General features: G+C 42.4%; 1 protein-coding gene across 4 annotated transcripts in view; it reads right to left on the bottom strand.

Moving 5' to 3' along the window:
* LOC110505197 (ecto-NOX disulfide-thiol exchanger 2) overlaps positions 1-20,965 on the bottom strand; it is a 310,546-nt gene that overhangs the window by 26,863 nt on the left and 262,718 nt on the right. For all 4 annotated transcript variants that reach the window (XR_002470708.2, XR_005041206.1, XM_021584251.2 and 1 more), the window contains exon 9: positions 13,557-13,662. Coding sequence is in view for 2 of the 4 variants with exons in the window: in XM_021584251.2 (XP_021439926.1) it covers positions 13,557-13,662 (106 nt within the window). In the remaining 2 variants the exon portion in view is untranslated. The remainder of the gene's footprint in view (positions 1-13,556; positions 13,663-20,965) is intronic.

Below are 20,965 nucleotides of genomic sequence, written 5' to 3' on the forward strand. Positions count from 1 at the left end.
ACTCCAGCAGCTCAGCACAAAGCTGCTGACAGAAGAGAAGCACCAGCACATTCCCACTCTATACTGCATGAATGTAGAAGCACCAAGCCAATCACACTCTGCACTATGTATCAATAGGACACTTAACCATTAGCATCGATTAGCTTTTAAAGAAACAGACTGGGTGGGCTCCTCCTGTGTTCCTGGGTTACAAGGATCCTTAGCAGGTGTGAGCGAATGCTGTAAATATGAAGGGGTTTCACAACACCTGTCCCCTCAGCACATCCTGTGCCCTTCTCCACAGCGTTCCCATCCAACAATGTGACAGCCTCCTGACAACGATTGTTATCTGTGTTTTCTAATAAGCAAAGTCGCACATGAAAAGAGGTGGGAAGCCGAACCTGGTAGGCTGATGATAACGTTTGCATATATCTGCATAATAACGAGGGACGCCGTCATATTGGCAACTGGCAGAGATCACAACGATTAACAAGCAGAAACTAAAAGGCATAAAGGGGTGGGGGGGGGGGGTTTCTGGCACCAATATCTCCGGTGCCACCTTCCGCCGATGTTCCCTTGAGAAAGAAACTTAACTTTTTCTACATTTTGTTGTATTATAGCCTGAATTTAAAATTTATTAAATGTATATTTTTTTGTCACTGGCCTACTACACACAATAACCCATAATGTCAAAGTTGGAATTAGGTTCTTGATTGAAAATGAAAAGCTGAAATGTCCACAGTCAATAAGTATTAACCTTTTGTAACTAGGGGGCAGTATTTTCATTTTTGGATAAAAAACGTTCCCGTTTTAAACAAGATATTTTGTCACGAAAAGATGCTCGACTATGCATATAATTGACAGCTTTGGATAGAAAACACTCTGACGTTTCCAAAACTGCAAATATATTGCCTGTGAGTGCAACAGAACTGATGTTACAGACGAAACCCAGATAAAAATCCAATCAGGAAGTGCCGCATTTTTTGAAACCGCCTCATGCCAATGACTCCTTATATGGCTGTGAATGAGCTACGAATGAGCTTACGTTTCCTACGTATTCCCAAAGGTGTCTACAGTATTGTGACGTCTTTTTACGCATTTATTTTGAAGAATAGCCTTAAGGGACCACATTTAGCAAGTGATGGCACATGATGGCTACCGCAGAAAATCTTGCGTAAAGTACACAAGTAGCCATTTTTCCAATCGCTTCTTATGAGAAACCAATTGTCCCGACGGATATATTATTGAATTGTTATGTGAAAAACACCTTGAGGATTGATTCTAAACAACATTTGCCATGTTTCTGTCGATATTATGGAGCTAATTTGGAAAAAAGTTCACCGTTGTAGTGACCGCATTTTCCGGTCGATTTCTCAGCCAAACGTGTTTTCACCTACAAAAATAATATTTTTGGAAAAAGGGAACATTTGCTATCTAACTGGGAGTCTCCTGAGTGAAAACATCCGAAGTTCTTCAAAGGTAAATTATTTAATTTGATTGCTTTTCTTATTTTCGTGAAATTGTTGCCTGCTGCCAGCAGAGCCTAGCATAGCATTATGGCATGATAAATTTACACAAATGCTTGTCTAGCGTTGGCTGTATATTTTGCATATTTTGAAAATCTGAGATGATTTTTTTTGTTTTTTTTGTGATTAACAAAAGGCTAAGCTGTCTCTCAATATATTTAATTTGTGATTTTCATGAATAGGAAGATTTTGTAAGAAGATTTATGTCCGCTGCGTTATGCTAATTAGTTTGAGGCTATGATTATGCTCCCGGATCCGGGTTTGATAGTCGCAAGAAGTTTTAAACCACTGTTATGGCAAGCCTAAATAAATTCCGGAATAAACTTTTGCTTAACAGGTCACATAATAAGTTGCCTGGACTCACTTCGTGTGCAATAGTGTTTAACATAATTTTTGAATGACTACCTCATCTCTGTACCCCAAGGTCGCTCAAACGAGCAGTGAATTTCAAATGGATTCAACCAAAAAAAAACAGGGAGGTTTTCCAATGCCTTGCAAAGAAGGGCACCGATTGGTAGATGGGTAAAAATAAAATAACACTTTGGATGGTGTATAAATACACCCAGTCACTACAAAGATACAGGCGTCCTTCCTAACTCAGTTGCCGGAGAGGAGGGGAACAGCCCATGGATTTCACCATGAAGCCAACGTTGACGTTAAACAGTTACAGAGTTTAATGGCTGTAATAGGAGAAAATGGATAAACAACATTGTAGTTACTCCACAATACTAAACTAATTGACAGAGTGAAAAGAAAGAAGCCAGTACAGAATAAAAAATATTTCAAAACATGCATCCTGTTGTCATCAAACTTTATTTGCCACATGCGCCAAATACAACAAGTGTAGACTTTACCGTGAAATGCTTACTTACAAGCCTTTAACCAACAGTGCAGTTCAAGAAGAAGAAAATATTTACCAAGTAGGCTAAAATAAAAAGTAATAATAAAAAGTTACACAATAAGAATAACAATAATGAGGCTATATACAGGGGGCACCGGTACCGAGTCAGTGTGCACCGGTACAGACAGGCTAGTTGAGGTAATCTGTACATGTAGGTGGTGGCGAAGTGATTATGCATAGGTGGGGCGGCAGGTAGCTTAGTGGTTAGAGTGAAGTAACCGAAAGGTTGCAAGATTGAATCCCGGAGCTGACAAGGTAAAAATCTGTTGTTCTGCACCTGAACAAGGCAGTTAACCCACTTTTCCTAGGCCGTCATTGAAAATAAGAATTTGTTCTTAACTGACCTGCCTAGTGAAATAACGGTCAATTTTTTATATTTTTATAACAAAGAAACAGCAAGTAGCAGCACTATACAAGGGGGGGGGGGGGGGGGTCAATGTAAATTGTCTGGTGGCGATTTTTATGAATTGTTCAGCAGTGTAATGGCTTGGGGGTAGAAGCTGTTGAGGAGCCTCTTGGTCCTAGACTCGGCACTCCGGTGCCGCTTGCCGTGCGGTAGAAGAGAAAACAGTCTTTAACTTGGGTGACTGGAGTCTCTAACAATTTTATGGTCTTTGCTCTGACAACGCCTATTAGAGTGCCTTGCAAAAGTATTCATCCTCCATGGCATTTTTACTGCCGGTAATTTAAATAGATTTTTATTTGGATTTCATGTAATACACAAAATAGTCCAAATTCGTGAAGTGAAATGTAAAAAATGTACTTGTTTAAAACCTGTTTGGGATAGAGGGCAGCATTTTCACGTTTGGATGAAAAGCGTGCCCAGAGTAAACTGCCTGCTACTCAGTCCCAGTTGCTAATATATGCATATTATTGGTAGATTTGGATAGAAAACACTCTGAATTTTCTAAAACTGTTTGAATGATGTCTGAGTATAACAGAACTCATATGGCAGGCGAAAACCTGAGAAAAATCCAACCAGGAAGTGGGAAATCTGAGGTTTGTAGTTTTTTAACTATTTGCCTATCGAATATACAGTGTCTATAGGGTCAAATTGCACTTCCTAAGGCTTCCACTAGATGTCAACAGTCTTTATGCTTCTACTGTAAAGGAGGGGGGAATGGAAGCTGAATGAGTCAGTGGTCTGTCAGAGTGCCACGAGCTAGTCACGCTCATTCACGTGAGAGTTAGCTTGCATTCCATTGCATTTCTGAAGACAAAGGAATTCTCCGGTTGGAACATTATTGAAGATTTATGATAAAAACATCCTAAAGATTGATTCTATACACCGTTTGACATGTTTCTACGAACTGTAATATGACTTTTCATCTGAACTTTCGCCTGGACCTGCCCGCGCATCGTGAGTTTGGATATGTGAACTGAAAGCGCTAACAAAAGGAGGTATTTGGACATAAATGTCGGACTTTATCGAAACTTTTTTTGTGGAACTGGGATTCCTGGGAGTGCATTCTGATGAAGATCATCAAAGGTAAGTGAATATTTATAACACGAGTCACTTCTGTTGACTCCAACATGGTGGATATCTGTATGGCTTGATTTGTTGTCTGAGCGCCGTACTCAGATTATTGCATGGTTTGCTTCTTCCGTAAAGTTTTTTTGAAATCTGACACAGCGGTTGCATTAAGGAGAAGTATATCTCTAATTCTGTGCATAACACTTGTATCTTATATTAAAGTTTATGATGACTATTTCTGTAAATTGATGTGGCTCTCTGCAAAATCACCGGTGTTTTGGAAGCAAAAAATTACTGAACATAACACGCCAATGTAAACTGAGATTTTTTAATATAAATATGCACAAAACATACATGTATTGTGTAACATGAAGTCCTATGAGTGTCATCTGATGAAGATCATCAAAGGTTACTGATTAATTTTATCTCTATTTCAGCTTTTTGTGACTCCTCTCTTTGGCTGGATAATGGCTGTGTGTGTTTTTGTGACTAGGCTCTGACCTAACATAATCATAAGTTGTGCTTTCGCTGTAAAGCCTTTTTGAAATCGGACACGATGGGTAGATTAACAATAAGTTTCTTTCATTTGCTGTATTGCACTTGTGAATGTATGAAAGTTAAATATTTAAAAAAAATATGTTTTTGAATTTCGCATGCTGCCTTTTCAGCGGAATGTTGTCGAGGGGTTCCACTAGCCATAAGAAGTAAAAATAAATATTTTTATTTTATTTTTTAAAGTCGTGCGTGCATATGTATTCACCCCCTTAGCTATGAAGCCCCTAAATAAGATCTGGTGCAACCAATTATCTTCAGAAGTCACATAATTAGTTAAATAAAGTCCATCTGTGTGCAATCGAAGTTTCACATGATCTGTCACATGATCTCTCTCTCTCTCTCTCTATATATATATATATACACACCTGTTCTGAAAGAGTCTGCAACACCACTAAGGGGCACAACCAAGCAAGCGGCACCATGAGCAAGCGGCACCATTAATTTTATCTCTATTTCTGACTTGTGTAACTCTTCTACTTGGCTGGTTACTGTTTGTAATGATTTGTCTGCTGTGCTATGTTCTCAAATAATTGTAAGGTATGCTTTCGCCGTAAAGCATTTTTAAAAATCTGACACCATGGTTGGATTCACAAGAAGTTAATCTTTAAACCTATGTTTAATAGTTGTATCATTTCTGAATTTTTTATAATGACTATTTCTGTATTTGAATTTGGCACTCTGCAATCTCACTGGATGTTGGCCAGGTGGGACGCTAATAAATAAGCAAACACGTTTGGTGTTCGCCAAAAGGCATGTGGGCGACTCCCCACATATGGTAGAAGGTACTCTGGTCAGATCAGACTATAATTTACCTTTTTGGCCATCAAGGAAAACGCTATGTCTGGCGCAAACCTCCACCTCTCATCTCCCCAAGAACACTCTCCCCATAGTAAAGTATGGTGGTGGCAGCATCAATCTGTGGGGATGTTTGTCATCGGCAGGGACTGGGAAACTGGTCAGAATTGAAGGAATGATAGATGCAGCTAAATACAGGGAAATTATTGAAGGAAACCTGTTTCAGTCTTTTAGAGATTTGAGACTGGGACAGAGGTTCACCTTCCAGCAGGACAATGACTCTAAGCATTCTGCTAAAGTAACACTCAAGTGGTCTAAAGGGGAAACATTTAAATGTCTTGGAATGGTCTAGTCAAAGCCCAGACCTCAATCCAATTGAGAATCTGTGGTGTGACGTAAAGCTTACTGTACACCTGCGGAACCCATTCAACTTGAAGGAGCTGGAGCAGTTTTGAAAAATAGGCAATAATCCATGGCTGGATGTGCCAAGCTTATAGATACATACCCCAAGAGACTTGTAGCTGTAATTTCTGCAAAAGGTGGCTCTACAAAGTATTGACATAGAGGGGGGTGGGGATTGAATAGTTATGTACTCTCAAGTTTTCTGTTTTTTTTGTTGTCTTATTTCTTTTTTGTTTCACACGAAAAAATATTTTGCATCTTCAAAGTGGCATGTTGTGTAAATCAAATGATACAACAACCCCCCAAAAAAATCCATTTTAATTTCAGGTTGTAAGGCAACAAAATAGGACAAATGGGGGTGAATACTTTTGCAAGCCACTGTATATAGATCCTGGATGGCAGGAAGCTTGGCCCCAGTGATGTACTGGGCCGTTTGCAGTACCCTCCTTACGGTCAGATGTCTAGCAGTTGTTATACCAGGCGGTGATGCAACTGGTCAGGATGCCCTACTGATGCAACTGGTCAGGTGCAGCTGTAGAACCTTTTGAGGATCTGGGGACCCATGCCAAATCTTTTCAGTCTCCTGAGGGGGAAAATGTTTTGGTGTGCCCTCTTCATGACTGTCTTGGTATGTATTGGACCATTATAGTTAGTTGTTGATGTGGACACCACAGCCCCGTCGATGTTAATGGGGGCCTGTTCGGCCCGCCTTTTCCTGTAGTCCACGATCAGCTCCTTTGTGTTGCTCACATTGAGGGAGAGGCTGTTGTCCTGGCACCACGCTGCCAGTTCTCTGACCTCCTCCCTATAGGCCGCCTCATCGTTGTCGACACTGTTGTGTCATCAGCAAACTTAATGATGGTGTTGGAGTTGTGTTTGGCCACACAGTCGTGGGTGAACAGGGAATACAGGAGGGGGCTAAGTACACACCCCTGAGGGGACCCAGTGTTAAGGATCAGCTGGATCAGCCTGGGGGCAGCTCGTCAGGAAGTCCAGGATCCAGTTGCAGAGGGAGGTGTTTTGTCCCAGAGTCCTTAGCTTAGTGATGAGCTTCGTGGGCACTATGTTGTTGAACGCTGAGCTGTAGTCAATGAACAGCATTCTCAAATAGGTGTTCCTTTTATCCAGGTGAGAAAGGGCAGTGTGGAGTGCGATTGAGATTTTGTCATCTGTGGATCTGTTGGGGCGGTACGCAAATTGGAGTGAGTCTAGGGTGTCTGGGAGGATGCTGTTGATGTGAGCCATGACCAGCCTTTCAAAGCACTTCATGGCTACCGACATGAGTACCACAGGCGGTAATCATTTAGGCAGGTTAGCTTCGCTTCCTTGGGCACAGGGACTATGGTGGTCTGCTTGAAACATGTAGGTATTACAGACTCGGTCAGGGAGAGGTTGAAAATGTCAGTGAAGACACTTGACAGTTGGTCCACGCATGCTTTGAGTACACGTCCTGGTAATCCGTCTGGCCCAGCAGCTTTGTGAATGTTGACCTGTTTAAAGTTTTGTTCACATCAGCTACGGAGAGTGTTATCACAGAGTCATCCAGAAAAGCTGGTGCTCTCGTGCATGCTTCAGTGTTGCTTGCCTTGAAGCGAGCATAAAAGGCATTTAGCTCGTCTGGTAGGCTCGCGTCACTGGGCAGCTCACGTCTGAGTTTCCCTTTGTAGTCCTTAATAGTTTTCGATCCCTGACATATCCGACGAGCGTCAGAGCAGGTGTAGCAGTATTCAATCTTAATCCTGTATTGACGCTTTGCTTGTTTGATGGTTCGTCTGAGGGGATAGCGGGATTTCTTATAAGCGTCCGGATCAGTCTCCCGCTCCTTGAAAGCGGCAGCTCTAGCCTTTAACTCGATGCGGTTGTTGCCTGTAATCCATGGCTTCTGGTCGGGATATGCAGGTACAGTCACTGTGGGGATGCACTTATTGATGAAGCCGATGACTGAGGTGGTGTATTCCTCAATGCCATTGGATGGAGATATTTTATATATGAATGCTTCCGCTCAGTGTTTGAGATCAATTGACACTATTTACCATGGCACTTTGAGATTTATTTTAAACTGCAAAACCCTTACACACCACTGCACTTTGTATACCAGGGTTGGCTGGCCTTCTCTAGTCACTCGTAGGCTCAGTCACTGGTATACTTTTATTTACAAAGTCATTTTGGGTTTACTACCTTTTTTTTGTGCGTTTTTATTGTTCAGAAATGTGGTGGGTACTTTCTTCGTTCGCTGGACTTTTTCCTGCTAACTGTTCCAAATGTCTGAACTGAATTTGGTAAAAGGGCTTTCATGTACTCTGCGCCATTGTCTTGGAACACCTTACAAAATACTTTTAAACTGGAAGAACTTGTTTCCGATTATTGTTTTTAATCACTGATGAAGGATTTTGAGGCTGATTTCAGTGCTTTTATTTTGCTGTTTTATACTGTACTCTTGTGAATTCAATGGTTTTTACTAGATTACTTGTAGTTTTTTCATGTCTGTCTGTAATTTTTTTGTAATGACTTGGTGCTGCCTATCTTGGCCAGGGTGCTCTTGAAAAATAGATTTTAATCTCAATGAGCCCTTCCTGGTTAAATAAAGGTTAAATAAACATTTTAAAAATTAAAAATGAATCCCAGAACATATTTCAGCCTGTGTTTGCAAAACAGTCCTGTAGTGTAGCATCCACGTCATCTTAACACTTCCGTATTGGGCGAGTCACTGGTACTTCCTGCTTTAGTTTTTGCTTTGTAAGCAGGAATCAGGAGGATAGAATTACGGTCAGATTTGCCAAATGGAGGGTGGGGGAGAGCTTTTTATGCATCCCTGTGTGGAGTAAAGGTGGTCTAGGATTTTTTTTCCCCTGGTTGCACAGAAGCCACAGTGACATGCTGGTAAGAATTTGGTAAAACTGATTTAAGCTTGCCTGCATTAAAGTCCCCAGCCACTAGGAGCGCCGCTTCTGTGTGAGCATTTCCAAAGATCAGGACAGTGGATCAGCGTCTACAGAACCCTCTCACCCGCAGAGGGGGGGAGGGATTGATGTGGTGGTTTTATGACACCTCACGTCAATCGAATATTGTAATGCAGCAGATGACTCCTTTCTGGTCTTTAGTATGGGTGAATGGAAATGTCTTTTTGTTACAGAAGAGTTTGCTGCCCAAAACTTCAACATCAAACAATGAACCCTGGACAATACATTTTATCACCCAAACCCAAACGAGAGATGGAATATGTAAAATGAACGTCTAGTTTACGATGTCATTAAAAATTATATAAAGACGTTATAACAAAAACAGCTTTTACACTGTGTATATCAGGTTTACATCCTTTACGTGGTGTAGAAAATATCTAGGATGAAGAGAACGTTTGTGACGATAGGATTGTGATTTTTTGTTCTCTAACGACCTCATATTTATTAGGATACTTTGCCTCGTAACTATTTTTACAGACGGTATTAAAGTTAAGAATTAACATACCAGACTAAATGGACCACAAGCTGCAGCTAGATCTACATTTGTCACAACCCTGGAACTCAACACGAGGTTGAAGACAAACGAACCTCTAACAATCAATGCTACGGTGGAGTAGCTGTATCTAAGAAAGTTAATTTAAGTAGGACCATCCGGTTATTCTCTTCAAATCCTCGTCGCCTACACTGCTCTCATCACCTGTCTGGGAATCATCGACACGGTTGATTAGCCGTCCTCAGAAGACCACTGTTCCATAATGAGTGCAAGTAAACAGACAACTAATAAGAAGGACATTGTGACATTGTGAACAATCAGAGACTTACACCTGAGAACGAAGGAGAAGGCCATCCGAAGAAGAAGGCCCAATCGAAACCCTTCTCACAAAGCGGAACCCTTTCCACGAAGGCCTGGGCCCAACAGAGATACCAGACAAAGACATTCAACACGTAAATACATGCATTACTTCTTACACAAAAGAGCGGCATTCGGGGCAGGTATTAGGGTTACTGTGAGTGTATACAAGTGTTGCCTCTCTTTCTCTCTTGCTTTCTCTCTCTCTTTAACTCTCCATCTTGTGTAACAAGTGTCATATTGTTGTCTAACCTTATTAAGTTTCTAATCAAAAAACCTATACGGTGTGTGTGTGTATCTTGTGTTATCATTTAGTTTGTTAGTAAATAAATAATCAAATCAATTTGTGTGGTACGGAATGATCATAAAGACTCAGGTTTGTGCAGATTTAAGAAGTCGATAAACATACAGTTGAAGTCAGAAGTTTACATACACCTTAGCCGAATACATTTAAACTCTGTTTTTCACAATTCCTGACATTTAGTACTTGTAAAAATTCCCTGTCTTAGGTCACTTAGGATCAGCACTTTATTTTAAGAATGTGAAATGTCAGAATAATATCAGAGAGAGTGATTTATTTAATATTTTATTTATTTCATCACATTCCCAGTGGGTCAGACGTTTACATACACTCAATTAGTATTTCGGGTAGCCTTCCACAAGCTTCCCACAATAAGTTGGGTGAATTTTGGCCCATTTCTCCTGACAGAGCTGGTGTAACTGAGTCAGGTTTGTAGGCCTCCTTGCTCGCACACGCTTTTTCAGTTCTGCCCACAAACTTTCTATAGGACTGGGGTCAGGGCTTTGTGATGGCCACTCCAATACCTTGACTTTGTTATCCTTAAGCCATTTTGCCTCAACTTTGGGGTCATTATCCATTTGGAAGTCCCATTTGCGACCAAGTTTTTAACTTCCTGACTGATGTCTTGAGATGTTGCTTCAATGTATCCACGTAATTTTCCCGCCTCATGATGCCATCTATTTTGTAAAGTGCACCAGTCCCTCCTGAAGCAAAGCATCCCGACAACATGATGCCGACACCCCCGTGCTTCACAGTTGGGATGGTGTTCTTCACCTTGCAAGCTTCCCCCTTTTCCCTCTAAACGTAACAATGGTCATTATAGCCAAACAGTTCTATTTTTGTTTCATCAGACCAGAGGAGGACATTTGACTGTTTTGCTGTGGATATAGATACTTTTGTACCTGTTTCCTTCAGCATCTTCACAAGGTCCTTTGCTGTTGTTTTGGGATTGATTTGCACTTTTAAGTAAGTTCATCTCTAGGAGACAGAACATGGCTTCCACCTGAGTGATATAACGGCTGCGTGGTCCCATAGTGTTTATGTGAAATGTACTATTGTTTGTACAGATGAACGTGGCACCTTCAGGCGTTTGGAAATTGCTCCCAAGGATGAACCAGAGGTCTGATTTCTTTAGATTTTCCCATGATGTCAAGCAAAGAGGCACTGGGTTTGAAGATAGGCCTTGAACTACATCCACAGGTACACCTCCAATTGGCTTCTAAAGCCATGACATAATTTTCTGGAATTTTCCAAGCTGTTTAAAGGCACAGTCAATTTAGTGTATGTACACTTCTGACCCACTGGAAAAGTGAATTATGTGAAATAATCAGTCTGTAAACAATTGTTGGACAAATTACTTGTGTCATTCACAAAGTAGATGTCCTAACCGACTTGCCAAAACTATAGTTTGTTAACAAGACATTTGTGGAGTGGTTGAAAACCCAGTTTTAATGACTCCGACCTAAGTGTATGTAAACTTCTGACTTCAACTGTATATTCTTGAGTTAATTCGGGAGACGGTAACTCGGTAAACAACTTCTCCTGTGGTGCCCCAAATTCCTAATGAGTTAAATGTTACATGATTAATTTAATCCACGAACAAACATAGTAGGTAATTATTCGATAAAAAACTGTCACGTCATGACACTGTGTGCAACAGGGCACTAAGGTAATACTGCGAAAAATTGTGGCAAATCAATTTACTTTTGTCCTGAATACAAAGCTTTATGTTCGGGGAAAATCCATCACAACACATTACTGAGCACTACTCTCCATATTTTAAGCATAGTGTTGGCTGCTTCATATTGTGTGTATGCTTGTAATCGTTAAGGACTGGGGAGTTTTTCAGGATAAAAAATATTTTTTCCATTATATTTCCTTCAAAATGTACAAATAATATTCCTCAATCAGTCGTTTTTGGTATTTTCTGTGCTCCCTGACGGTCTACTTTTCATTTCAGCTATTATTAGCTATTATTATTAGCTCTGGAAAAATGTTTAGCAGTGGGGGGAAAAGGTTGCAGAGAGGACGGGTTGAACTGTTTTTGGGGTCTGAAAAGGTGGAAATAAAATGCACCTCCAGAAGTTGGTAAAATTATTTTTACAAATTATTAACATGTTGGACCATGCATATAGCATGGTAGGCTATATGCGTGGTCCACTAGCAGCAAAGTGGCTATGAATATATTGGTTGAAGCATGGAGTTGCCTATCTGCATTTACCCTATTGGGCTAATCATTAGTAGAGTCCTGCATGGGTTCGGACACCCACGGTTACCCGTTGGTGAGCCGCAAAATAATCCGCTGACAGGTGGAACGACAACATTCTTTCAACCCTTGGGACGGCTCTAGGTTCAGAACAATTACATTGCGGGTTGGAAACATTTTAAATCAAGATAAGACTTTGAAAAAACCCAGTAGCTTGTTGTGTTGCGAATTCCATTCTATGAGCATTGAGGCAGACATAAGGCTACCAGCCACTCATCCATGAGTGGGTGTGGACCTGGGAACTGTCCCTTACTCGTGTGGTGCTAAAACGTTCTAATATGTCCACTCGCAGAGTTCATTTCCCTCTCTCCAGTGTGAATATGACACGTTACCCAGATTACTTTCCTTGGATAGCTTATCTCAAACGAAAATGACTAATGTAGGCTTAACCGGAGAAAAAAAAGAACGGTTATGATAAGGGAATAGGCTACGACACTATCGTGGAAACAGGTGCTGCTAGAGTGAAATCCCTAGTTTGGAAAGACAATGCGGTAGATGGATACACAGCCTGCACAAAGTGCAAGCAGGTAGGCCGATTAATTTTCGATAATTCAGTTAATTATCAGTTCATTATTACATTTATTCAGATTTTCCTTCATTAGACCATACGCAGTCCAAATCAAGTGTAAACCGGTGCGCTGGTAAAGGTTTAGTAACCTGCTAAATAAAGGAAGCCTATTTTTGCAGCCTTTATTCAATTCTTGAATTTCCCTCCTTATGGCACTCTTGAATGCGCCTCAAGGAATATTTCTCTCACACAATAATCACAACAAGCCGGATAGGTCATTACTTATTTTGTTTGCAAAGGAAAATTAATTGTGGACTGTTCCAGTATCTTCAAAGTACACCTCAGCAGAAAGATTTGTTTATGTTTTTTTGCCGTGGCGGCAATGATTTTGCCGTGGCGCAGCGCCACAGCTAAATGACTGCAGAGGAAACACTGTATTAGTGAGCTGGGCATAGTCAATAAACAGTATGAATGTAGGTCCATTATCATTTCTACACAGTTTCGATTTGGTTTTAGTCTAGATGAGCTAATCCCCCACTGTATTGGACCCGTAGGCCATATGTTTGTCACCCCTGCTCCATATTGATATATGACCTGTTATTTTGCCATAAAGTTGCTTTAGAGAAGGGCTACTGGATGATTGATAGTTGTCTCAGAGTGTCTACCAGCCATGCACACACACACTCTCTCTCTCTGACTCTCTCTCACACACACACACACTTAAGTGTACAAGTATGCGCACACACACACAGTTCCAGCTGTGAGCATCCCCAATTAGAGTGGCACGCACGCACACACTGTTCTACAAGTACACACGCATACACACTCAGCCTGGAGAAGCCCGTTATATTGTCTCTGCATGGTCTCCTCTCCAACTTAGTTTGTCCATTTAGAGAGTGAATGAGCTGATGACACTGAGACAGAGGGCTGTGCTACAGATCTATTCTACAACTAAGAAGAAAAGGAAGCCACCATATCCCGAAAGTGTGTGTGGTGTGTGTGTAGTTAATGTTAGTTTTTATATCAGGAGTGTGTGTACCTGATTCGTCAGGGTTGTGTGTATCCTCCATGTCATCGTCAGACATCTCCATTTCCTCCTCTCGTCTGATCCCCATCAGCTCTTCATTCTGCATGTTTCTGATCTCCTGGAGGGAAACAACACAACAAAACAGGATTATGACAATGTTCCTTTTGAACAAAGTCCTCTTGGGTAGCCTGGCTGCAGACATGGCTCAAACACATACACATTCAGATAGATACATACAGTACATACACTTGAAAGTTCACAGACACTCATGCGCACACACACACACACACACACACACACACACACACACACACACACACACACACACACACACACACACTGGTTGAAGTTGCCCGTGCAAACTGATTTAAGGTTCAGATTTGCTTTCCATCTATATCGGTACGTTTAGGATATTGAGAGGGTGAGCTGATCCTAGAGCTGTACCTAAAGGCAACTTCTACCCAGAGCGATACACAGAGAGCATGAGGAGTGGAGATGAGATAAGACATGATGGCAGGTCTCAGAGCAGGACTGAGTTCTCCCTCTGCTGGGACAGCAGATGGGACAGCAGATAGCAGAGAGCAGCAGCCTGCATGTAATGTATGTCCTATACTGTTTTGAGTATAACTGTACTGATATAATTGTCCTATAAGCATTCTATAAGCATACTGCTGTAGCCACTGTGCTGTGTCCAGCTCAGAGTAGAGTGAACTTCCCCTTAGGGTGTGTTCACACATAGTCCTCTTTAAAAGAACCGATCTCAATCCTTTGCCTTTGAATGTGGACTCAACTCTTTTTCATACACTTCACCTATTTTGTGGTCCGAATCCTGTGTATTCACATTGCTATGTTTAGAAAGGAACCAGGATCTCCTTCCAACATTCACTCAATGCACTCTTGGTTTTTACAAAGTGCCGGACAAGCCATTCCATCAGATCAAGTTACACTGCTACAAGCTACACTTCAATGGAAATTAACTCATTAGGCCATAATCTATGGATTTCATGACTGAGAATACAGATATGCATCTTTTGGTCACAGATACTGTACATAAAAAAAAAAGGTAGGGCCGTGGATCAGAAAACCTGTTAGCATCTGGTGTGAGCACCTTTTGCCTGATGCAGCGTGACACATCTCCTTCACATAGAATTGATCAGGCTGTTGAATGTGGCCTGTGGAAAGTTGTCCCACTCCACTTCAATGGCTGTGCGAAGTTGCTGGATATTGGCAGGAACTGGAACACGTTGTCGTACACACCGATCCAGAGCATCCCAAACGTGTTCAATGGGTGACATGTCTGAGTAGGCAGGCCATGGAAGAACTGGAACATTTACAGCTTCCAAGAATTGTGTAGAGATTCATGCAATGTACATCGTAATGCTGAAATTTTGAGGTGATGGCTGCGGAATAATCTAATCACAGTATCTCTGTGCATTCAAATTGACATCAATTTGTGCAATTGTGTTCGTTGTCCATAGCTTATGCATGCCCATACCATAACCCCACCACCACCACTTCATTCACAATGTTGACATCAGCAAGCCGCTTGCCCACACGATGCCATAAACACTGTCTGCCATCTGCTCGATAAAGTTGAAACCGGCATTCATCCATGAAGAACATACTTCTCCAGCATGCCAGTGGTCCATCGAAGGTTAGCATTTGCCCACTGAAGTCGGTTACGATGAGGAACTGCTGTCGGGTCAAGACCCTAGTGAGGACTACGTGCATGCAGATGAGCTTCCCTGAGAAGCATTCTGACAGTTTGTGCAGATATTCTTTGGTTGTGCAAACCCACAGTTTCATCAGCTGTCCGGGTGGCTGGATGTGGAGGTCCTGGGCTGGTGTGGTTACACGTGGTCTGAGGTTGTGAGGCCAGTTGAACGTACTGCCAAATTCTCTAAAACAATGTTGGAGGCGGCTTAGAGAAATGTATTTTAAATTATCTGGCAACAGCTCTGGTGGACGTTCCTGCAGTCAGCATGCCAATTGCATGCTCCTTCAAAACTTGAGACATCTGTGGCATTGTGTTGTGTGACAAAACTGCACATTTTAGAATGGCCTTTTATTGTCCCCAGCACAAGATGCACCTGTGTAATGATCATGCTGTTTAATCAGCTTCTTCATTTGCCAAACCTGTCAGGTGGATGTATTACCTTGGTAAAGGAGACATGTTCACTGACAGGGATGTAAACACATTTGTGCACAACATTTGAGAGAAATAAGCTTTTTGTTTGGGTCTATTTCCTGGGCAGAGTCACAGTGGATTGGAGCTGAAGGTGAATTGGACCATTCATAATCAAAACAAATTTTACATACTAGTAAATAAAAATATTAAACTGAGAATATTCTGATAGGTGAAAATATGATCACTTGATAAAATCAAACTTTATTTGTCACATGCACCGAGTACAAGTGTAGACCTTACCGTGAAATGCTTACTTACCAGCTCTTAACCAACAGTGCAGTTCAAGAAGAGTTAAGAAAATATTTACCAAATAAACTAAAGTAAAAAATTATAAAAAGTAACAGAATAACATAACAATAATGAGGCTATATACAGGGGGTACCAGTACCGAGTCAGTGTGTGGGGGTACAGGTTAGAAGTAATTTGTACATGTAGGTAGTGACTATGCATAGATTACAGCGTGTAGCAACAGTGTACAAAACAATTGGAAGGGGGGGGGGGGGGGGGGGTTCAGCTGTGCAGAGGACAGCTGTGCAGCCTAAGTCAAGGAACAGAGAGCAAGCTTTTTTTTGCTACTTTCTCAAATCATCAATAGAATCATGTAGACCATATACGTTTTGTTTCTAAGACATTCTAAGGATTGCATCATTCACAACTAAAGTTGCCAAATAACTCTAAATCTCGAGTATAAGGACCTGTTTCAAATGATCACTTTTATGCTCAACATTGACACTTCATATGAGGAAAAATATATATATTTCTATTTTATTCAGCTAAATTCAATTACATTCTTCTTACTATAAAATCATACACTTCCGGCGCCGACAGAGATGGCCGCCTCGCTTCGCGTTCCTAGGAAACTATGCAGTTTTTTGTTTTTTTACGTGTTATTTCTTACATTAGTACCCCAGGTCATCTTAGGTTTCATTACATACAGTCGAGAAGAACTACTGAATATAAGAGCAACGTCAACTCACCATCAGTACGACCAAGAATATGTTTTTCGCGGCGCGGACCCTGTGTTCTGCCTTACAAACAGGACAACGGAGTGGATCCTATGCAGCGACCCAAAAAAAACGACTCCGAAAGAGAGGGAAACGAGGCGGTCTTCTGGTCAGACTCCGGAGACGGGCACATCGCGCACCACTCCCTAGCATTCTTCTTGCCAATGTCCAGTCTCTTGACAACAAGGTTGATGAAATCCGAGCAAGGGTAGCATTCCAGAGGGACATCAGAGACTGTAACGTCCTTTGCTTCACTGAAACATGGCTCACTGGAGAGACTCTATCCGAAGCGGTGCAGCCAACGGGTTTCTCCACACATCGCGCTGACAGAAACAAACATCTTTCTGGTAAGAAGAGGGGCGGGGGCGTATGCCTCATGGCCAACGTGACATGGTGTGATGAAAGAAACATACAGGAACTCAAATCCTTCTGTTCACCTGATTTAGAATTCCTCACAATCAAATGTAGACCGCATTATCTACCAAGAGAATTCTCTTCGATTATAATCACAGCCGTATATATCCCCCCCCAAGCAGACACATCGATGGCTCTGAACGAACTTTATTTAACTCTCTGCAAACTGGAAACGATTTATCCGGAGGCTGCATTCATTGTAGCTGGGGATTTTAACAAGGCTAATCTGAAAACAAGACTCCCCAAATTTTATCAGCATATCGATTGCGCAACCAGGGGAGGAAAGACCTTGGATCATTGTTACTCTAACTTCCGCGACGCATATAAGGCCCTGCCCCGCCCCCCTTTCGGAAAAGCTGACCACGACTCCATTTTGTTGATCCCTGCCAACAGACAGAAACTAAAACAAGAGGCTCCCACGCTGAGGTCTGTCCAACGCTGGTCCGACCAAGCTGACTCCACACTCCAAGACTGCTTCCATCACGTGGACTGGGAGATGTTTCGTATTGCGTCAGATAACAACATTGACGAATACGCTGATTCGGTGTGCGAGTTCATTAGAACGTGCGTTGAAGATGTCGTTCCCATAGCAACGATTAAAACATTCCCTAACCAGAAACCGTGGATTGATGGCAGCATTCGTGTGAAACTGAAAGCGCGAACCACTGCTTTTAATCAGGGCAAGGTGTCTGGTAACATGACCGAATACAAACAGTGCAGCTATTCCCTCCGCAAGGCTATCAAACAAGCTAAGCGCCAGTACAGAGACAAAGTAGAATCTCAATTCAACGGCTCAGACACAAGAGGCATGTGGCAGGGTCTACAGTCAATCACGGACTACAGGAAGAAATCCAGCCCAGTCACGGACCAGGATGTCTTGCTCCCAGGCAGACTAAATAACTTTTTTGCCCGCTTTGAGGACAATACAGTGCCACTGACACGGCCTGCAACGAAAACATGCGGTCTTTCCTTCACTGCAGCCGAGGTGAGTAAGACATTTAAACGTGTTAACCCTCGCAAGGCTGCAGGCCCAGACGGCATCCCCAGCCGCGCCCTCAGAGCATGCGCAGACCAGCTGGCCGGTGTGTTTACGGACATATTCAATCAATCCCTATACCAGTCTGCTGTTCCCACATGCTTCAAGAGGGCCACCATTGTTCCTGTTCCCAAGAAAGCTAAGGTAACTGAGCTAAACGACTACCGCCCCGTAGCACTCACATCCGTTATCATGAAGTGCTTTGAGAGACTAGTCAAGGACCATATCACCTCCACCCTACCTGACACCCTAGACCCACTCCAATTTGCTTACCGCCCAAATAGGTCCACAGACGATGCAATCTCAACCACACTGCACACTGCCCTAACCCATCTGGACAAGAGGAATACCTATGTGAGAATGCTGTTCATCGACTACAGCTCGGCATTCAACACCATAGTACCCTCCAAGCTCGTCATCAAGCTCGAGACCCTGGGTCTCGACCCCGCCCTGTGCAACTGGGTACTGGACTTCCTGACGGGCCGCCCCCAGGTGGTGAGGGTAGGCAACAACATCTCCTCCCCGCTGATCCTCAACACTGGGGCCCCACAAGGGTGCGTTCTGAGCCCTCTCCTGTACTCCCTGTTCACCCACGACTGCGTGGCCACGCACGCCTCCAACTCAATCATCAAGTTTGCGGACGACACAACAGTGGTAGGCTTGATTACCAACAACGACGAGACGGCCTACAGGGAGGAGGTGAGGGCCCTCGGAGTGTGGTGTCAGGAAAATAACCTCAAACTCAACGTCAACAAAACTAAGGAGATTATTGTGGACTTCAGGAAACAGCAGAGGGAACACCCCCCTATCCACATCGATGGAACAGTAGTGGAGAGGGTAGCAAGTTTTAAGTTCCTCGGCATACACATCACAGACAAACTGAATTGGTCCACTCACACAGACAGCATCGTGAAGAAGGCGCAGCAGCGCCTCTTCAACCTCAGGAGGCTGAAGAAATTCGGCTTGTCACCAAAAGCACTCACAAACTTCTACAGATGCACAATCGAGAGCATCCTGGCGGGCTGTATCACCGCCTGGTATGGCAACTGCACCGCCCTCAACCGTAAGGCTCTCCAGAGGGTAGTGAGGTCCGCACAACGCATCACCGGGGGCAAACTACCTGCCCTCCAGGACACCTACACCACCCGATGTCACAGGAAGGCCATAAAGATCATCAAGGACATCAACCACCCGAGCCACTGCCTGTTCACCCCGCTATCATCCAGAAGGCGAGGTCAGTACAGGTGCATCAAAGCTGGGACCGAGAGACTGAAAAACAGCTTTTATCTCAAGGCCATCAGACTGTTAAACAGCCACCACTAACACTGAGTGGCTGCTGCCAACACACTGACACTGACTCAACTCCAGCCACTTTAATAATGGGAATTGATGGGAAATGATGTAAATATATCACTAGCCACTAACTGTTAAGGATATGGCAGACATACGCCCCCTTTGGAGAGATTGGGTACCCCTAGTAAACTGGAAAAAAAATCTGTCAAAAATTGCTAATATATGCAAATAAAAATTATTATTGGATAGAAAACACTCTAAAGATTCTAAAACCGTTGGAATTATGTCTGTAAGTATAGCAGAACTCACAGGGCAGGCATTCTTCCAAACTAGTTTTTGTGGCCATGAAAGTTGGAGCAACTTTGACGTCATGGCCCCCACCCTTCCCAACCAGTTATGATTCTGGGGACACTTTCTATCTCTTCCGCTAGATGTCCTCTTTCATTCATTCAGTTCAAATCCCGCGAGAATTGACCCTATGGGAGTGAAATTAGTGCGTGCCACGAGAGAATAGGCTGTGCGTATGGGCGCGAATTGGTCCCAGCCATTCCTTTGTTCCAGCACTCAAGAGAAGAGCAGACGATGGCCGATTGAATTGAAGTTTGTTTTGCGTGTCAAAAACATCATAAAGCTTGCTTCTGCACTTAGTTTGACCTGTTTAGTCGACATATAATATGTAATTTTGAAGTTTTGATGCGCAACTTTTCCGGACCAGAGGACGTTTTGGGTGCATTTCAGCTGATGTTATTAGCAGTAGCTAATACAAAGACGCAAGACTTGAAACCAAACGATGTATTGGGTAAGTATGAAGCCTTCCAGAACATTCTGAACTAAGACCATCGAAGGTAAGGGAATATTTATGCTTAAATCTGTGTTTCTGTTGACTCCAACATTACGTGGAAATGTAGCTTGGAACTGAGCGCTGTCTCAGCATATGGAATAGTGTGCGATTTCTGTAACGTTAAAAATAAATCTAACACAGCGGTTGCATAAAGAAGCAGTGTATCTTTCTAACTATACGTAGAACATGTATATTTAGTCAAAGTTTATGATGTCTATTTACGTTATCTTGCCGCGCTACATAGATTTCCTGCGGGCATTTTTGAGTAATTTCTGATATTCATATTCCCTTCTTCTGAAATAAAACATTTTCATATCATGTTTCTTCAGACCTGACAAAAATAAATATTGGATTTATCATGATGGTGTGTATTCAATTTATTTAGATTTATATACATATTACAAAGCTACACATCTGCTTGTATGAGCGGAGGCCTGGAGATACTAAACGTGTTTATGTTAACTAATGGTCAATCACAACGAGACCGGCAGTCTTATGTATGACAATAACCGGCTGTCTTCTGTACAGTTGGGAAACCCTGTATCAGAAGACAAATATGTGTAGTTGAGAGATGGATAGATGTGTTGGGTTGTTCCACATATAGGTGCCTTTTGGACATGCACATTTTAAAGAAATTAACTTTAA

This window comes from Oncorhynchus mykiss, chromosome 31, assembly GCF_013265735.2.
Source record: "Oncorhynchus mykiss isolate Arlee chromosome 31, USDA_OmykA_1.1, whole genome shotgun sequence".
NCBI lineage: Eukaryota > Metazoa > Chordata > Actinopteri > Salmoniformes > Salmonidae > Oncorhynchus > Oncorhynchus mykiss.